Source organism: Gadus morhua, chromosome 4 (genome assembly GCF_902167405.1).
Source record: "Gadus morhua chromosome 4, gadMor3.0, whole genome shotgun sequence".
Lineage (NCBI taxonomy): Eukaryota > Metazoa > Chordata > Actinopteri > Gadiformes > Gadidae > Gadus > Gadus morhua.
In genome coordinates, this window is record NC_044051.1 from 26980932 (window position 1) to 26999282 (window position 18351).

Here is an 18351-nt window from a genome sequence, read left to right on the forward strand (position 1 = left end):
TTGCGTTTGATCGCCTAGTTTCTCGCCTTAACTGTGGCTCCAAAGCATTGCATAGCTCCATCAGGAGATGCCTTGGGAGACGAAAACGACTCAAGAGCCATTCATCGCCCTCCTTAAAAAAATCGGCGCGGTCTCGAAAAACTCTCGTCTGTGCGTTGAGGTCCTTAACAGAGCCAGATCTGCCATCGCTGAGACACGACCACCTATTTGGCAAAGCTCCTGTTAATATAGACAGCTAAATAAACATTTCACCTGTCACATTCTAATTATTTTCATAGCAATACTGTTTTTAATTAGGCCTGACTTGATTGTAATTGTTTGAACGGCTGGGCTAATTCCAATTTATTTAGTAATTAATACAGATGTTGAACATGGGCTACTTGTGCTGCACTATTCATCATTGAAATACCCTTATGTTGCGCCAAAAAACTTGCGTACACGAGCTCAGACCTGACGTGAGATTTCATCGCAGCCTGCGCTCACGTTCAAATTGATAAATGCCAAGCTCAACGTTGAAATGAGCGTACGTCCATTTTACGCACGTTTTCTGTCGTACGCTCGTTTGATAAATGAGGGCCATTGTGTCTAGGACAGATGAGTCTTCTAAACGAGTAGCACACAATATGTGTAGAATAAAATGTTATTTAATATAAGCATATGATGAAGTGAAACTTATTTTTAGGACACGTCGGCCAGCGAAATATTGGATTTAATATTAGGGCATGATCATGGGAAAGTACAGGCAGCAAAGTTACCAAGGATACATTCAAGGAGACAATGGGTAAACAAGATTCTTAAAAGGGAAAGTATAATACATTTTGTCTTAGGTTGTGTCATATGTGGCAGTAGGTGAGTTTGGTAACTAAGATTCCTAGTGTTTAGAACTACGATTGTTTGTTCTAACTTTCCATCTGTTACTACAGTGTGATTTAGACCTGTCGTGTTGTGATCAGTTAAGAGGTCGTTCTTCTTGCTATAGTTTCTGACACTTAAGGGGGAACAAAAGGGATGATAGCTGGGCGGAGCCAAGTCTGCCTATTTAGCAGAGTCGGGAAGCTGAGCAAACTCAGTATAATACATTTTGTCTTACAAGTACGTTGTGTCATATCTGGCTGTAGGTGAGTTTGGTAACTAAGATTCCTAGTGTTTAGAATTACGTAAGAATTACGAAACAAAAGGCTTGATAGCTGGAGCTAAGTCTACCTGAGCTACCATGCCCATTTAAGGGCTAGCTATTGTTAGCGTCAGCTGTAGCGTCAGGACCCAGCAAACGAAGACAAAGGGAGTCTCTCTGCGGGAGTCCCTCGAGGAAGCCCGGGGAGGCCACCTGCCCTATTGTAGCTATGTCGTACGACCCTTCACTTCCTGGCCCTGACAGAGACCTGGATCACTCCAGAGAACTCTGCTACTCCTGCTGCCCTCTCCACCATATACTCATTCTCGCACACCCCTAGACCATCCGGGCGAGATATGTGTTTGAACTCCACGCTGTCACTGTCACCATTCCTATCAAGCTCTCCATTGTGGTGATCTACCGTCCTCCAGGTCCCCTCCGTGACTTCTACGACGAGATGGATGCCCTCCTCAGCTGCTTTTCTGAGGATGGCACACCACTCGTTATCCGCAGCGACTTCAACATGCCAGACAAGTTGCACTCACCTGAACCAACCAACTTTTTCGCCACCTTTGCCTTAACACTATCCCCTCCTCCTCCCACACACAGGGCCGGGAACCAGCTTGACCTAATATTCACCAGGTCCTGCGGCACCTCTGCTTTCTCCGTTACCCCGCTCCCCGTGTCTGACCATCACTTTGTTGATTTTTCTCTCCTCTTGAAACCCTCTCCCCCCTCCTCTCTAGTTCCCACATTGTCACCACTCGCCGTAACCTCAAATCCCTCTCCCTCTACGTTTGCCTCTACTGTTCTGTCTTCACTACCTTCTATTGAACGATTCTCTCAACTATCTACAGATGAATCTTCAGACACTCTGCTATCCTCCCTCTCCTCCTCCTTGGATTCCCTCTGTCCCTTCCACTCCAGCACGATCCTCACCCCCCCATCCTTGGCTGTCCCATCCTCTGCGGACTTGTAGAACAAAGTTGCGAGCAGCTGAGAGGAAATGGAAGAGATCAGACTGTCCTAATGATCTATCTCACTATCTTTTCCTTCTTTCTGATTTCACCTCTTGTGTGTCAACCACCAAATCTGCCTTTTACCTGAACAAAATCAACTCCTCCCCCTCAAACCCCAGGAAACTGTTTTCCCTGTTCTCGTCCCTCCTCAACCCTCCCTCACCCCCACCTCCTTCCTGCCTCACTGCTGATGACTTTGTTACCTACTTTACCCAGAAAGTGAAGGACATTAGCTCCTCTTTTATCCCTGCCTCCATTCTCCCTCCTCCCATCCCCTCCTCTGTCTTTACCCAATTAAGCCTTCTCACCTCTGACGAAGTCAACAGAATAATAACATCTAACCATGCCACCACCTGCCCCCTTGACGCTATCCCCTCCTCTCGCCTCCAGGATGTCTCAAGCGACATCCTGCCATTTCTTACCTCACTTAACAACTCCTCCCTCACTTCAGGCATTGTTCCAGCGTCTTTCAAGACTGCCAGAATAAAGCCTCTCCTCAAAAAAACAACTCTTAATACCACCGACATCCAGAACTACAGACCGATTTCTCTTCTTTCATTCCTGTCTAAAACACTGGAACGTGCCGTTGCTAACCAACTGTCCTCCTATTTCTCATCTAACAACCTCTTTGACCCTCACCAGTCAGGTTTCAAGAAGGCACACTCCACTGAGACGGCTCTCCTCCGTGCTGCCAGAGCCTCATCCCTCTCATCGGTTCTCATTCTCCTCGACCTGTCGGCAGAATTGTACACTGTGAACCACAAGATCCTCCTTGCCACTCTTGCCGAACTTGGCATCGCTGAATCTGCTCTTTCCTGGTTCACATCCTACCTGATGAACCGCATCAAGTAACATGGAATGGCTCCTTGTCCAAACCTTGCATGCTTGAAACTGGTGTCCCTCAAGGCTCTGTACTGGGGCATCTTCTGTTCTCCCTCTATACCAGATCTCTGGGCTCGGTAATTGCATCACCCAGCTTTTCCTATCACTGCTATGCTGACGACACTATTTCTTTCTTTCCCCTCATCTGATAAAGCCCTGATTGCAACACGCATATCGGAATGTCTTGCGGACGTCAGCACCTGGACAACTGCCCATCACCTGAGGCTTAACCTCAGCAAAACCGAGCTCCTCCTAATCCCAGGGAAAGATTACCAACACATGGACTTGCTGGTCACCGCTGGTCACCATTGAGAACATCACTGTATCTCCTTCTCCAACTGCCAGACTCCAACTGGACAATCAGTTATGCTGCACCGCAAACATCACTGCGGTGGCCCGACCCTGCAGATTTGCACTTTACAACATCCGCAGAATCCGGCCCTTCCTCACAAGGGAAGCAGCTCAGCTTCTAGTCCAATCACTGGTCATCTCCCGCCTCGACTACTGGAACTCACTCCTGGCTTGACTGCCTGCCTCTGCGATTAAACCTTTGCAGCGCATCCAGAATGCGGCAGCGCGCCTCGTGTTCAACCTACCGAAGTTCTCCCACGTGACCCCCCTCTTCCGGGACCTCCACTGGCTCCCTGTAGTAGCTCGCATCAAATTTAAGACAATGGTACTGGCATACAAGGCAGCCGATGGAACTGCCCCTGCCTACCTCCAAGCATTGCTAAAGCCACACACCCCAGCTCGATCCCTCCCCTCAACTACCTCAGCTGGACATCTGGTACCGCCATCGCTAAGACCTAGCAAAGGCCGTTCAGCAAAGTCACAACTTTTCTCGGTTTTCGGACCTCAGTGGTGGAACAAGCTCCCTTCCGCTCTCAGGACCGCAGAGATCGCTAAGACCTAGCAAAGGCCGTTCAGCAAAGTCACAACTTTTCTCGGTTTTCGGACCTCAGTGGTGGAACAAGCTCCCTTCCGCTCTCAGAACCGCAGAGATGCTCACTATCTTCCGAAAAAGACTCAAGACTCACCTGTTCCGAGACCACCTCAACTCTGCATAGCCACCCTCCCCCTTCTGGCCACCATTGTACACTATATTGTGTTGTGTTGTATTGTATCATTTTGTATCATAGTACTTATCTGTGTAGCAACTGCAGTAGCTGCTATCATTGCTGTAACACGGGGAATTGGTTAGCCTAGCGATTGTACTTGCACTTGGTTCTATGAACATCCTTTCTGTAACGACAGCGATATATTGTTGCATTTCTTATGACAAATGTACTTATTATAAGTCGCTTTGGATAAAAGAGTCTGCTAAATGCCCTAAATGGAAATGGAAATGAAAATGGAAACGTTTGCATTGTGGGTAGGGAATATACAAGTAACAAAGAGTAAGTGGGAGTGACCATCCTGGAGAGTTTAGGATTGGCGGGAGAGGCCAAGTTAAAATGCAATACACTATGGGGGAAGTGGACATGTCTGCAAGTCTGCAATACAGTTAAACAAATAAGTCAGTAGATTGGCCTGGCCTCAGTATCAGACTCAGTGGCTCCAGTGGGAATGCAAATCTTAAAGGTCCCATGACATGCCACCAGGTGTGGGTTGATTAGCCGTTACAAGCCGTTTTGGAAATCTGCCCTATCCAGCACACTTCTAGGTGGATACGCCCCCCTGTGATGTCATAAGGGGCAGATTTCCAAAACGGCTTGTAACGGCTAATCAGCCCACACCTGGTGGCATGTCACGGGACCTTTAACCTCTTTCAGTTAGAGAGAGGAAGGGTGGTATCTTAAGGAGAATGTAAACAGTTCCTTTTAGAATTACTAGTAATAATATAAACTAGAACTGCAAGCAGTTATGCAGGGGTCCAAGAAGTGTGCATTTTGCCGGCACAACGCGACAAGAAATGTGCGTTTCGCCGGCACAACGCGAAGCAAGTATTCAAAACGCTACCGTGAACAACATGTGGATACAAAGGTTTTGACTGTGGGAGCTTCGGTGTGGGAGTTATAGCCCAAAACGCGTTTTCAGAACATTCCATTGGCCAAATAGGAGATAGACAATGTCGTTGTTTTTTGGCGCCGCCCTGTGGCGAAATTTTTAATTTTCCAAAGACAATTTTCCTTTGCCAAATAACTCCCGCCCACATTAATAATTCTTGGCCATATTTTCTATATAGATTCGGGTTTGCCCCTTGATGGTTTCCCTTGAGTTTGAAGTACATTCCTTTGGCCAATTAGAAGATATACAATTTCCTCGTTTATTGCGCCCCCTAATGGCGAAATATTCCGAATTCTTTATTGAACGCCATTAAGGGTAGCACCGACATGTGTCTAAAATTTGGACTTGATCCGATGTCTAATTTTGGTATTTTCTGAATTTTTGCGTATCGACGAAAAACGTAGCTAATAAACAAATATTCAAAACGCTACAGTTTCGTAGTCGAAGGTCGGATCAAAAAGTGTTTGAGTTTTTCTTTTCGTGTTCGTCTGACGATGTCGTGTGCAAAGTTTGGTGTCGATTGGTCAAGAAATGTGGGAGGAGTAGGGAAAAAACAGTTTTGCGGTTTTCGCGATTTTGCGAAAAAAAATTATAGACGCAAATGGGCGTGGCCTATGTCAAAAGATGCAGCAGACTCCAGTGAATATGTGGGTACAAGTTTTTGACTGTGGAAGGTTCGGTGTGGGAGTTATAGCCCCAAACGCGTATTCCTTGGTATAGCGCCACCTAGTGGCCGGCATGTCTGGATTTTGTCGTCTGCATAGTCCGAAGAGACCTGGATCTAGTCATGCAATTGGCGTGTCGGCACCATTTACGGTTTGGGCTGTGGGCACACTTTTAGGGAGGTAAGTATAACTAGAACTGCAAGCAGTTATGCAGGGGTCCAAGAAGTGTGCATTTCGCCGGCACAACGCGACAAGAAATGTGCATTTCGCCGGCACAACGCGAAGCAAGTATTCAAAACGCTACCGTGAACAACATGTGGATATTAAGGTTTTGACTGTGGGAGCTTCGGTGTGGGAGTTATAGCCTAAAACGCGTTTTCAGAACATTCCATTGGCCAAATAGGGGATAGACAATGTCGTCGTTTTTTGGCGCCGCCCTGTGGCGAAATTTTCCAAAGACAATTTTCCTTTGCCAAGTAACTCCCGCCCATATTAATAATTCTTGGCCATATTTTCTATATAGACTCGGGTTTGCCCCTTGATGGTTTCCCTTGAGTTTGAAGAACATTCCTTTGGCCAATTAGAAGATATACAATTTCCTCGTTTATTGCGCCCCCTAATGGCGAAATTTTCCGAAATTTTTATCGAACGTCATTAAGGTTAGCACCAACATGTTTGTAGAATTTGGACCCGATCCGATGTCTAATTTTGGATTTTTTTGGATTTTTAATTTTCCACGTCTAATTTAGCTCATAAACCAATATTCAAAACGCTACCGTTTCGTCGTCGAAGGTCCGATCAAAAAAGTGTCTATCATTTCTATGCGTGTGCGTCTGAAGATGCCTTGTGCAAAGTTTGGTGTCGATTGGTCAAGAAATGTGGGAGGAGTAGGGATAAAACAGTTTTGCGGTTTTCGCGATTTTGCGAAAAAAAATTCCAGACGCAAATGGGCGTGGCCTATGCCAAAAGATGCAGCAGACTCCAGTGAATATGTGCGTACAAGTTTTTGGACTGTGGGAGGTTCGGTGTGGGAGTTATAGCCCCAAACGCGTATTCCTTGGTATAGCGCCACCTAGTGTTCGGCGTGTCTGGATTTTGTCGTCTGCGTAGTCCGAAGAGATCTGGATCTAGTCATGCAATTGGCGTGTCGGCACCATTTACGGTTTGGGCTGTGGGCACACTTTTAGGCAGGTAAGAATAATAATAATAAGAAAAATCCTTACAAAAACAATAGGGATCCAACCTGTTGGCTTGGACCCCTAACTAGAACTGCAAGCAGTTATGCAGGGGTCCAAGAAGTGTGCATTTCGCCGGCACAACGCGACAAGAAATGTGCGTTTCGCCGGCACAATGCGAAGCAAGTATTCAAAACGCTACCGTGAACAACATGTGGATATAAAGGTTTTGACTGTGGGAGCTTCGGTGTGGGAGTTATAGCCTAAAACGCATTTTCAGAACATTGGCCAAATAGGAGATAGACAATGTCGTCGTTTTTTGGCGCCGCCCTGTGGCGACATTTTCCAAAGACAATTTTCCTTTGCCAAAAACTCCCGCCCACATTAATAATTCTTGGCCATATTTTCTATATAGATTCGGGTTTGCCCCTTGATGGTTTCCCTTGAGTTTGAAGAACATTCCTTTGGCCAATTAGAAGATATACAATTTCCTCGTTTATTGCGCCCCCTAATGGCGAAATATTCCGAATTCTTTATTGAACGCCATTAAGGGTAGCACCGACATGTGTCTAAAATTTGGACTTGATCCGATGTCTAATTTTGGTATTTTCTGAATTTTTGCGTATCGACGTAAAACGTAGCTAATAAAGCAATATTCAAAACGCTACCGTTTCGTAGTCGAAGGTCGGATCAAAAAAGTATATAGTTTTTCTTTTCGTGTGCGTCTGACGATGTCGTGTGCAAAGTTTGGTGTCGATTGGTCAAGAAATGTGGGCGGAGTAGGGAAAAAACAGTTTTGCGGTTTTCGCGATTTTGCGAAAAAAAATTATAGACGCAAATGGGCGTGGCCTATGCCAAAAGATGCATCAGACTCCAGTGAATCTGTGTGTTCAAGGTTTTGAATGTGGGAGGTTCGGTGTGGGAGTTATAGCCCCAAACGCGATTTTCTTGTTATAGCGCCACCTAGTGGCCGGCAGGTCTGGATTTTGTCGTCTGCTTAGTCCGAACAGATCTGGACCTAGTCATGCAATTTGCGTGTCGGCACCATTTACGGTTTGGGGTGTGGGCCCACTTTTAGGGGGGTAAGAATAATAACTAGAACTGCAAGCAGTTATGCAGGGGTCCAAGAAGTGTGCATTTCGCCGGCACAACGCGACAAGAAATGTGCGTTTCGCCGGCACAACGCGAAGCATGTGTTCAAAACGCTACCCTGAACCTGTGGATACAAAGGATTTGACTGTGGTAGGAGTAGCGAGAAGTCAGTGTAGCGTTTTCGCGGCTAAATTTTGCAGAAGATATACAATTTCCTCGTTTATTGCGCCCCCTAATGACGAAATATTCCGAATTCTTTACTGAACGCCATTAAGGGTAGCACCGACATGTGTCTAAAATTTGGACTTGATCCGATGTCTAATTTTGGTATTTTCTGAATTTTTGCGTATCGTCGTAAAACGTAGCTAATAAACAAATATTCAAAACGCTACCGTTTCGTAGTCGAAGGTCGGATCAAAAAGTGTTTGAGTTTTTCTTTTCGTGTTCGTCTGACGATGTCGTGTGCAAAGTTTGGTGTCGATTGGTCAAGAAATGTGGGAGGAGTAGGGAAAAAACAGTTTTGCGGTTTTCGCGATTTTGCGAAAAAAAATTATAGACGCAAATGGGCGTGGCCTATGTCAAAAGATGCAGCAGACTCCAGTGAATATGTGGGTACAAGTTTTTGACTGTGGAAGGTTCGGTGTGGGAGTTATAGCCCCAAACGCGTATTCCTTGGTATAGCGCCACCTAGTGGCCGGCATGTCTGGATTTTGTCGTCTGCCGTCACCTCACCGACCTGGATCTAGTCATGCAATTGGCGTGTCGGCACCATTTACGGTTTGGGCTGTGGTACCACTTCTAGCTGGGAATAATAATAATAGGAAGAAAAATCCTTACAAAAACAATAGGGATCCAACCTGTTGGCTTGGACCCCTAACTAGAACTGCAAGCAGTTATGCAGGGGTCCAAGAAGTGTGCATTTCGCCGGCACAACGCGACAAGAAATGTGCGTTTCGCCGGCACAACGCGAAGCATGTGTTCAAAACGCTACCCTGAACCTGTGGATACAAAGGATTTGACTGTGGTAGGAGTAGCGAGAAGTCAGTGTAGCGTTTTCGCGGCGAAATTTTGTAGAAGATACACAATTTCCTCGTTTATTGCGCCCCCTAATGGCGAAATGTTCTGAATTTTTTATCGAACGTCACTAAGGGTAACACCGACATGTGTGTAAAATTTGGACTTGATCCGATGTCTAATTTTGGTATTTTTCTGGATTTTTGATTTTCAACGTAAAACGTAGCTAATAAACAAATATTCAAAATGCTACCGTTTCGTAATCGAAGGTCGGATCAAAAAGTATTTGAGTATTTCTTTTCGTGTGCGTCTGAAGATGTCGTGTGCAAAGTTTGGTGTTGATTGGTCGAGAAATGTGGGAGGAGTAGGGAAAAAACAGTTTTGCGGTTTTCGCGATTTTGCGAAAAAAAATTCTAGACGCAAATGGGCGTGGCCTATGCCAAAAGATGCAGCAGACTCCAGTGAATATGTGCGTACAAGTTTTTGACTGTGGGAGGTTCGGTGTGGGAGTTATAGCCCCAAACGCGTATTCCTTGGTATAGCGCCACCTAGTGGCCGGCGTGTCTGGATTTTGTCGTCTGCGTAGTGTTCACGGACCTGGATCTAGTGATGCAATTGGCGCGTGTGCACCATTTACTGTTTGGGCTGTGGTACCACTTCTAGATGGGAAGTATAATAATAATAATCCTTACAAAAACAATAGGGATCCAACCTGTTGGCTTGGACCCCTAATAATAGGAACTAGAACTGCAAGCAGTTATGCAGGGGTCCAAGAAGTGTGCATTTCGCCGGCACAACGCGACAAGAAATGTGCGTTTCGCCGGCACAACGCGAAGCATGTGTTCAAAACGCTACCCTGAACCTGTGGATACAAAGGATTTGACTGTGGTAGGAGTAGCGAGAAGTCAGTGTAGCGTTTTCGCGGCTAAATTTTGCAGAAGATGTACAATTTCCTCGTTTATTGCGCCCCCTAATGACGAAATATTCCGAATTCTTTACTGAACGCCATTAAGGGTAGCACCGACATGTGTCTAAAATTTGGACTTGATCCGATGTCTAATTTTGGTATTTTCTGAATTTTTGCGTATCGTCGTAAAACGTAGCTAATAAACAAATATTCAAAACGCTACCGTTTCGTAGTCGAAGGTCGGATCAAAAAGTGTTTGAGTTTTTCTTTTCGTGTTCGTCTGACGATGTCGTGTGCAAAGTTTGGTGTCGATTGGTCAAGAAATGTGGGAGGAGTAGGGAAAAAACAGTTTTGCGGTTTTCGCGATTTTGCGAAAAAAAATTATTGACGCAAATGGGCGTGGCCTATGTCAAAAGATGCAGCAGACTCCAGTGAATATGTGGGTACAAGTTTTTGACTGTGGAAGGTTCGGTGTGGGAGTTATAGCCCCAAACGCGTATTCCTTGGTATAGCGCCACCTAGTGGCCGGCATGTCTGGATTTTGTCGTCTGCCGTCACCTCACCGACCTGGATCTAGTCATGCAATTGGCGTGTCGGCACCATTTACGGTTTGGGCTGTGGTACCACTTCTAGCTGGGAATAATAATAATAGGAAGAAAAATCCTTACAAAAACAATAGGGATCCAACCTGTTGGCTTGGACCCCTAATAATCCTTACAAAAACAATAGGGATCCAACCTGTTGGCTTGGACCCCTAAAAATAATAATCCTTACAAAAACAATAGGGATCCAACCTGTTGGCTTGGACCCCTAACAAGGTTAATGTCATTTTTATAGTTGTGTATTATAGACAGTGATGGGAATAACGGCGTTATATACAACCGAGTTACTAACTGCGTTAATCTTTTCAGTAACGAGTTATCTAATGGAATACCCTTCCCATCATTATAACGCTGTTACCGTTACTTCCTAAAAATGCGGCGCGTTACTATAATTTAAGCATTTTTTTCATCAGACCCACTAGTTCTCGCTCTCTCTCTTTACTGTTCTTCCTTAGTTAGTAGGTACGAGACAATCGCCTTAATGATAAAGATTGGCTGAGGTAGAGATACATGTCACGGTAAGCCAATCAGAGGTAGAGTTGGGCGGTTGTTGTTTACACACATTCGAAAGCACGCATAGTCGGACACACGATACAAGTTAGTCAACGTGAAACTGGAATGGCGAACCCAAATAATCCAAAAACAGCCTTCTTTAAATGGAAGTATAGTATAGCCATTACTTTTCCCTCCAAGAAATTAATGGAACGAGTGTAATCGTGAAATGCACGTACTGCCAAGTCGATGTAAAGTAATTCATACATCTTTCAACGTTGCATACTTCCGTGCATCCCATGCTTCCATGCATGACATGCACATGTATTTTGAGTTTCGTTGCAGAGGGGTGGGGGTGGACATGGGGTCCAAATTATTTGACACATTTGATGATTTAAAAATGTACTTGAAAGTAAACGCAGTAATTACTTTCCTCAGTAAATAGCTACTTTTATAATTTGTAACGGAGAAACTACTTTAGTTACTTTTTGGGAGAAGTAACTAGTAACTGTAACCAATTACTTTTTTAAAGTAACTTGCCCAAGAAGAGTGAGCACCAATCATAGCGCTACAGAGTCTTGTAACAGTTTTGCGCCCTTGCACGAAAGCTAGGCCATTCTGCAAAGAGAGGAGATGTACTAGACAAGTGGTCTGTGTGATCTTACAACCAGTTGTTGCTGGGAAAGGTAAAAGGAAAAGGATAACTCTTTGGAATGACCCATAACAATCATCCGCAAGCTAGCTAGCATATCCAACTAACAACCTAGCTAGCTTTTACAACTACCTAGCTAGCTCCCTACGAATGCTCGCGACCCTCCGACCACCAATCCAATCACCTTGGCCACATGCTCCAGCCATCTCCCAAGGGCGATAAAGACGAAGAGCATAGGCGGCGTGTCGAAGAAGGTGACTGGGCTCTTGGCCGCGCCCTCCGCCATGGCGACGACCAGCACCACACACGAGTACACGTAGGCGATGGACGTGGCGAGCACAATCAGGACGTCCATGTTGGCCGTGTAGTGGCGCAGCGAGCGGTACGCCTGGACGTAGAAGTAGCGGCCTCCGAAGATCTATGGCAGAAGATACACAGTGACTTCGGGAGATGAAGACCTTGCGTTACATGAGGAGACGAAGATACCACAGTGCCCTCGGGTTACATGGGAAGGAGATGAAGATAACAGTGACCTCGGGTTACATGAGGAGGAGTTGAAGACCTCGGGTTACATGAGGAGGAGATGAAGACAACAGTAACCTCAGGTTACATGAGGAGATGAAGATAACAGTGACCTCAGGTTACATGAGGAGGAGATGAAGACCTCAGGGTACATGAGGAGGAGATGAAGATAACAGTAACCTCAGGTTACATGAGGAGATGAAGATAACAGTGACCTCAGGTTACATGAGGAGGAGATGAAGACCTCAGGGTACATGAGGAGACTAAGATAACATTAACCTCAGGTTACATGAGGAGGAGATGAAGATAACAGTGACCTCAGGTTACATGAGGAGGAGATGAAGACCTCTGGTTACATCAGGAGGAGATGAAGATAACAGTAACTTCAGGGTACATGAGGAGGAGATGAAGACTTCAGGTTACATGAAGAGGAGATGAAGATAACAGTGACCTCAGGTTACATGAGGAGGAGATGAAGACCTCAGGTTACATGAGGAGGAGATGAGGATAACAGTGACCTCAGGTTACATGAGTAGGTGATGAAGATAACACAGGGACATAGGGTTACATGGGGAGGAGATGAAGACCTTGGGTTACATGAGGAGGAGATGAAGATAACAGTGACCTCAGGTTACATGAGGAGGAGATGAGGATAACAGTGACGTCAGGTTACATGAGGAGGAGATGAAGATAACACAGGGACCTAGGGTTACATGGGGAGGAGATGAAGACCTCGGGTTACATGAGCATATTAGGATCATACGATTTAAATTGGTTTACATTAGGTTAGAGTTTAAATGGTTATGTTGGATTAGAATTAAGAATGAAATAATCAATTGTGAAAATCTGGTGTGGATGTATGACCACTATTTAATAATAAGAATTAGATAACAATTTAATGGATGATATTGGGCCATCTGGGAAGGAAACCTTTGATTAGTTTGGCTGAGTACCATGCTTACACAGGACGCTCAATGTGCACTTGCTTTGGGGCCCTACACTGCGCTGACTTCAATTTTGTTTCAAGTACAGCCAAGGCTCATCCTCTTAATTTTTTATTAAAAATAAATACATCAAGGAGGTTGTCTGTTTATTAAATAAATATTAAACATTGAAAAACAAGTGGCAATCGGATGAAAGCATCAACAATGCAGAAATGTGGGTGAAAATCAATTTAAACCTTAAGCATGGAAACATATCATTTGGGTGGAGCTTTTTCCCTTTGAAAAAGGGAAAAAGCTGGGGGTCGGCTTAGCTCAGGAGGTAGAGCAGTTGACTTGTAACCGAAAGGTTGCTAGTTCGATCCCCAGCTCCTCCTAGCCGAGTGTTGATGTGTCCCTGAGCAAGACACTTAACCCTAACTTCTCCTGACAAGCTGGCTGTCGCCTTGCATGGTTGACTCTGTCATCGGTGTGTGAATGTATGTAATAACCGATGTATGTCACTTTGGATAAAAGTGTCTGCTAAATGCCCTAACTGTAATTGCTGGCCCCAACAGCAGGAGGCCCCCCAGTACAGGGTTACTGGGTACCTGTACAGGGGTACAGAGGAGGAAGAAGGCCAGGTTGAGGATGGAGAGGCCGGGCAGCACGTTCTGCTCCTCAGGCATGGCTCCTCCGTGTTCCCCATGCTGACTGTCCATCACCATCATGTAGATCATCAAGCCCATCACCGGCATGCCGAACAGCAGGCTCAGCAGGAAGGAGCTCTTCCACCTGGACACCAAGGATTCATCAAGTCCTCACGCAATACCCATTTTCTTTACTCTAGTACTCTGTTTCAAGTACTTCATGAAATATACTTCATGATCACAATATTACGTTGATTAATCAATCATTATTCATCAAAGTATCTATATTATATCTTGGCTGCAAGATTTGCAATAAGTGTTGAAACAATCAGCTGATTCGTAGTTAAATTACTAAAAATATATATTTTAATTTGGATATTTATGTTGTCATTTATAAAGAAATATGAAGAAATGGATACTTGCTGATGAATCTCTTTTGAGTGGTCGATGTAATTTTGATGGCTTGCTTTTAGAAGCATGGCCCCAAACCCCATTTGCTGGAGTTAAGAAGAACATAAATAATAGAGAAAGGATTAGGGTGCCATCTTTGTTATTGTTGTTGTCGTCATAGTAGTCATAGTTGTTCTGTCTTAGACGCGGTGCTGCACTACCTCAATGGTCCTGATGATGTCGCGAGCACCAATCACTTCAGGGTCAAACTGAATGTTAGCTTTGTTGGTTGCCAGGGCGACAGAGGCCGCCAGGACCCCTCTGGTACTGGTGAGTCTGGACTCGATGCTGTGCACGCACGACGCACACGTCATCCCTGTCACCTGGACATGGAGCAGAATTTGAAAAAATAATTTTCTTTCTTCAAATTTGTCAAAAACATTTCTTAACCAAGTCTGAATACTATGAAGTTGTTTGGGAAACTGTAATTCAAAAAAGAACAACACTAATTCCATCAGGGAGCAGGTAGAGGGTTAGCGGGCATCAAGGCTGTTGGAACACCCTGACCATGCGACTATTCTCCACTGGATGAGGTCTCACCGTGAGGGCCAGCTTCCCTTGGGGGACCGCGTCATCCTCAAGAAGTGAAGCCCCAAAGCCCAGCTCCTCGATGAGCTGCATCACAGCGATGGCGTCCAGCAGGTCCGTGTGGTACTTGACCTCCGCCTTTCCTGCCATCAGAGCCACCAACACCGACACGATACCTTTCGTTGACACGACACAAAACAAAAAGTCGTTGTGCGCCCCAAATATTCGGCAGATGTTCACAGCATTTTGGCAATAACGTGATAAAATGTTTCTGTTTACTAAAATCATAAAGTTTCTAAATAATTAAGCATTTTGGAAAGGGTTGGCAAAAATGCTTTCAGGAAAAAGAACATCTCATAGAACAAAGTCTAAATTGTAACAAATTCAGCATGTAGGTCACCAACGGCGATGTTGCATTTCCAGTGGCGCCCCAGCGTGAGCTAGTCATCGGATCATCTTCATCGCGATATCGTCCTCACCTCTTTGTTTGAGGAGGTTCCTCTCGATGTTGGCGACACAGGAGGTGCAGGTCATGCCCGTTACACCAATGAAGCACTTCTCTATCTTCAAGGCGTCCGTCAGGTCACCCAGGCGGCTGTTGGGTGGTCTCTGGGACCCCGTGCTGCTACCCCTTGCCATCGAGCCCCGCGTCGGTGAACCCTTGCTCGGGTCGGACGACTTTGCCAGCGGTTTTTGGGTCAAGGGTTCTTAAGAGAGAAAATTATGCTTTTAAGTTATATAGGATAGCAATTAAAGGCCCCAACGTGGTAGCGATTGATCATTCCTTCAATACCACTGTTGGAGTGTGCTCGGATGATGGCTGCTTCAAGCAGCCTTGTCTGGCCCAGTCTGATTGGACTCTGGGGCTGGGTCAGGCTGCAGACATGTTGGGCATTGAGTAATCAGTGTGCACAGGTTAAACCAGCCACACCATGCATCATATTCTGCAACTTTTACAATAAGCCGGATGTCAAACATCAGCTCCCCGAGTCCTTAATGTTTGGAGGAGCCTAGTTAAAGTCACCTAGGTGGAGTGTGGCAGTCACCTAGGTTGTGTTTAGCATGGACCTTTGCTACACTGGTACCCAATGAGGGGGCCTCTACAAACCGCATGGGATATCGGGGGTGTGTGCAGAGACTGGCTACCAACAGCGGCAACGTAGCCCCCCAGCAACAGCCCTTCACCAAGCAGCTCTGTGGAGCCCAGCGGAGGACGGGGGAGGACAGGGGAGGACGGGGAAGGATGGGGGAGGACGGGATATGCAGCACAGCAACCATCACAGGCGAGGCAACCATCTGTGGCTAGCCCCCCGAGCATGAGGCTACCACCGCAGCCCAGCTGAACCTCAATCCCAGTAGCAACTTCCAGACAGCCCTGCCCACGCCACGTACACCAACAACTCCGCCAGGCAAGGCAGCAGCCCCGGTCTCCGGTCCCCAGGAGGACGGAGGGGGAGGTCAGGGTGGCGGGTCACCCTGGGAGGTGTGGGGACACTCCGGTTCAGGTAATTATTTTATTCTAGAATTCTCTACAATTTCTTTATGGATGGGGGGGGCTTCGGTGTTGGGGTATTTGGGTATGTGTGTGTGGATGATGGCTGGTTTAAGCAGCCTCACCTGGCCGAGTCTGATAGCAATCCTGCGGCACATTGAGTAATCAGTGTGCAACAGGTTCAACCATTGATCAACACATACTCTCACATGGCAACAAGGAGCACCAGGCCATGTATCACTTTTTGCAACTTTTACAAGAAACCTCCTGTGGCCGGAGGACCTCAATAAAAGTCACCTTGGTGGCGTGTAGCATGTACCTTTAATGCAACCACCATTACAAACCACATGCTACACATTTATTTCTGGCATAAATCGGTAATAATGCAATAAGTTTTATAAGTCCCGTCCTTCGGAGGAGACGTAAAACCGAGGTCCTGACTCACTGAGGTCATAAAAGATCCCAGGGCACTTATCGCAAAGAGTAGGCTAATTCAATCTGGCCCCCTAGACTCATTAATTCCCTCACTCTCCACCTCAAGCTGGTGTGTGGTGAGCGTTCTGGCGCAAATTGGCTGCCGTGCATCACCCAAGTGGGTGCTACACACTGGTGGTGGTTAGTGGGGTTCCCCCTTCCCTGTAAAAGCGTCTTTTAGTGTCTAGAAAAGCGCTATATAAATTCAATCCATTATTATTATTAAGCTACAGATTATTATACATTAAGGAAAATATTGTATTGAGCAACGTCAGTATTTCCACAACAAAGCAGCATCACAGCATGTGCCACTTTTTATGATGAATATTCCTTGAACTCAGTTAAACCCCTAAGTATTTGTGACCTTGACACCCAAAATAGAATAATAATAATTAATTCCCCTCTTTGGCAGACTGCCGTGTCATTAAATCCAACAAAGAAGAAAAAATGGAAAGGAGTCCCAGCCAACATAAGAGCCCTTGGTATCCACTCCAAGGAATACTTGCTCTGGTTTCCCTGGTTACAGGAGGCAACACAGGCTGTGAATTAAAACATAGGAACATGCTTCTTCTCCAGCCAGAACGGGGAAGGCAAAATGTTTTCCATACTTGAATACTACAGAAAAGAACGAGGAATGGAAAAGCGAGGAAGCTGTTACAGCTATAGCACTGCATTGTGGGAAATGACGGAAAATCTGCTACATCAAGTGTGATTATCTTTTTCTTATGCTGTAAGTTGTGTTTGTTTCGTGTTCAGTTGCTGGCGAGTTTGACATTTCATGAATACAACCTACCTCATGAATCTACAACAATTGTTAGTACTTAGTCCTAGTATCCTACGTAAAATAAGGAATTTAGGAATTAGAAGAACCCTAAAAGACTTCTTGTTATGTAGTCGAAACGTACAGAATGTGACCGTATCTCACAGCGGCTGTTCCTTTGATCCTAACCTTCTAGGAAGGCCCGGAAGCCCATATCTTCGATGGCGGCCCCGAGCCGTGGCGGCTGGGTCACGCTGGGGTCGAATGTCACCGTTGCCTTCCCCTCCTCCAGCAACACGGCGACAGAACGCACGCCAGGGGCCTGCGCCACCCTCCCCTCGATGGCCCGCACGCAGGACTCGCAGGTCATCCCCGCCACCCATATGCAGACCGTCGCCGGGGCCCCCAACACCGGGGCCCCCAACGCTTGGGCCCCAAGCGCCGGCAGGACCGCAGGGCGCTCCCCGGCTCCAAATGTGGCGGTGAAGCCCATCTCCCCGATGACGTCTCTGAGGGCATCCGCCGCCACCTCCCATGGCCGGTACGCGATCACTGCTGCGCCGTCCTCCAGGGACGCCCGCACACCGGACACCCCCGCCACCGCCCCCACACGCTCCTCCAAGGAACGGACGCAGGTGCCACAGGTCATCCCCTCCACGCCGATCCACACGGTCCGGGTCACTTCCCCTCTGAGGACCTCGGGAAGGGCGGTGACGCGACTGGTGGCATCGTACCGATCGAGGGCAGTTGCGTAGACGGGTACGCTTGGGGCCTGGAGGTACAGCTCGCCCAGGCTCCCGCTCTCGTAGGCCGGGTTGTCATGGCCGCGCTCCTTGTGGGACAGAGTGGGGGGAAGGACATGGGAGAGGAACCGTGTTTTCAAACCTTGTTCCTTCCATTAGGTTTAGATTATCAATGTCGTGGACTTTATGAG

General features: G+C 46.4%; 1 protein-coding gene across 5 annotated transcripts in view; it reads right to left on the reverse strand.

Moving 5' to 3' along the window:
* LOC115541566 (copper-transporting ATPase 2) overlaps window positions 1-18351 on the reverse strand; it is a 77920-nt gene that overhangs the window by 57813 nt on the left and 1756 nt on the right. For 4 of the 5 annotated variants that reach the window (XM_030353326.1, XM_030353325.1, XM_030353322.1 and 1 more), the window contains exons 2-8: window positions 17607-18249; window positions 15171-15398; window positions 14704-14867; window positions 14325-14486; window positions 14137-14210; window positions 13675-13858; window positions 11806-12039 (exon numbers count right to left, since the gene is read on the reverse strand). In XM_030353326.1, coding sequence (XP_030209186.1) covers window positions 11806-12039; window positions 13675-13858; window positions 14137-14210; window positions 14325-14486; window positions 14704-14867; window positions 15171-15398; window positions 17607-18249 — 1689 coding nt within the window. The remainder of the gene's footprint in view (window positions 1-11805; window positions 12040-13674; window positions 13859-14136; window positions 14211-14324; window positions 14487-14703; window positions 14868-15170; window positions 15399-17606; window positions 18250-18351) is intronic. The other variant, XM_030353323.1, reaches the window with a different exon arrangement.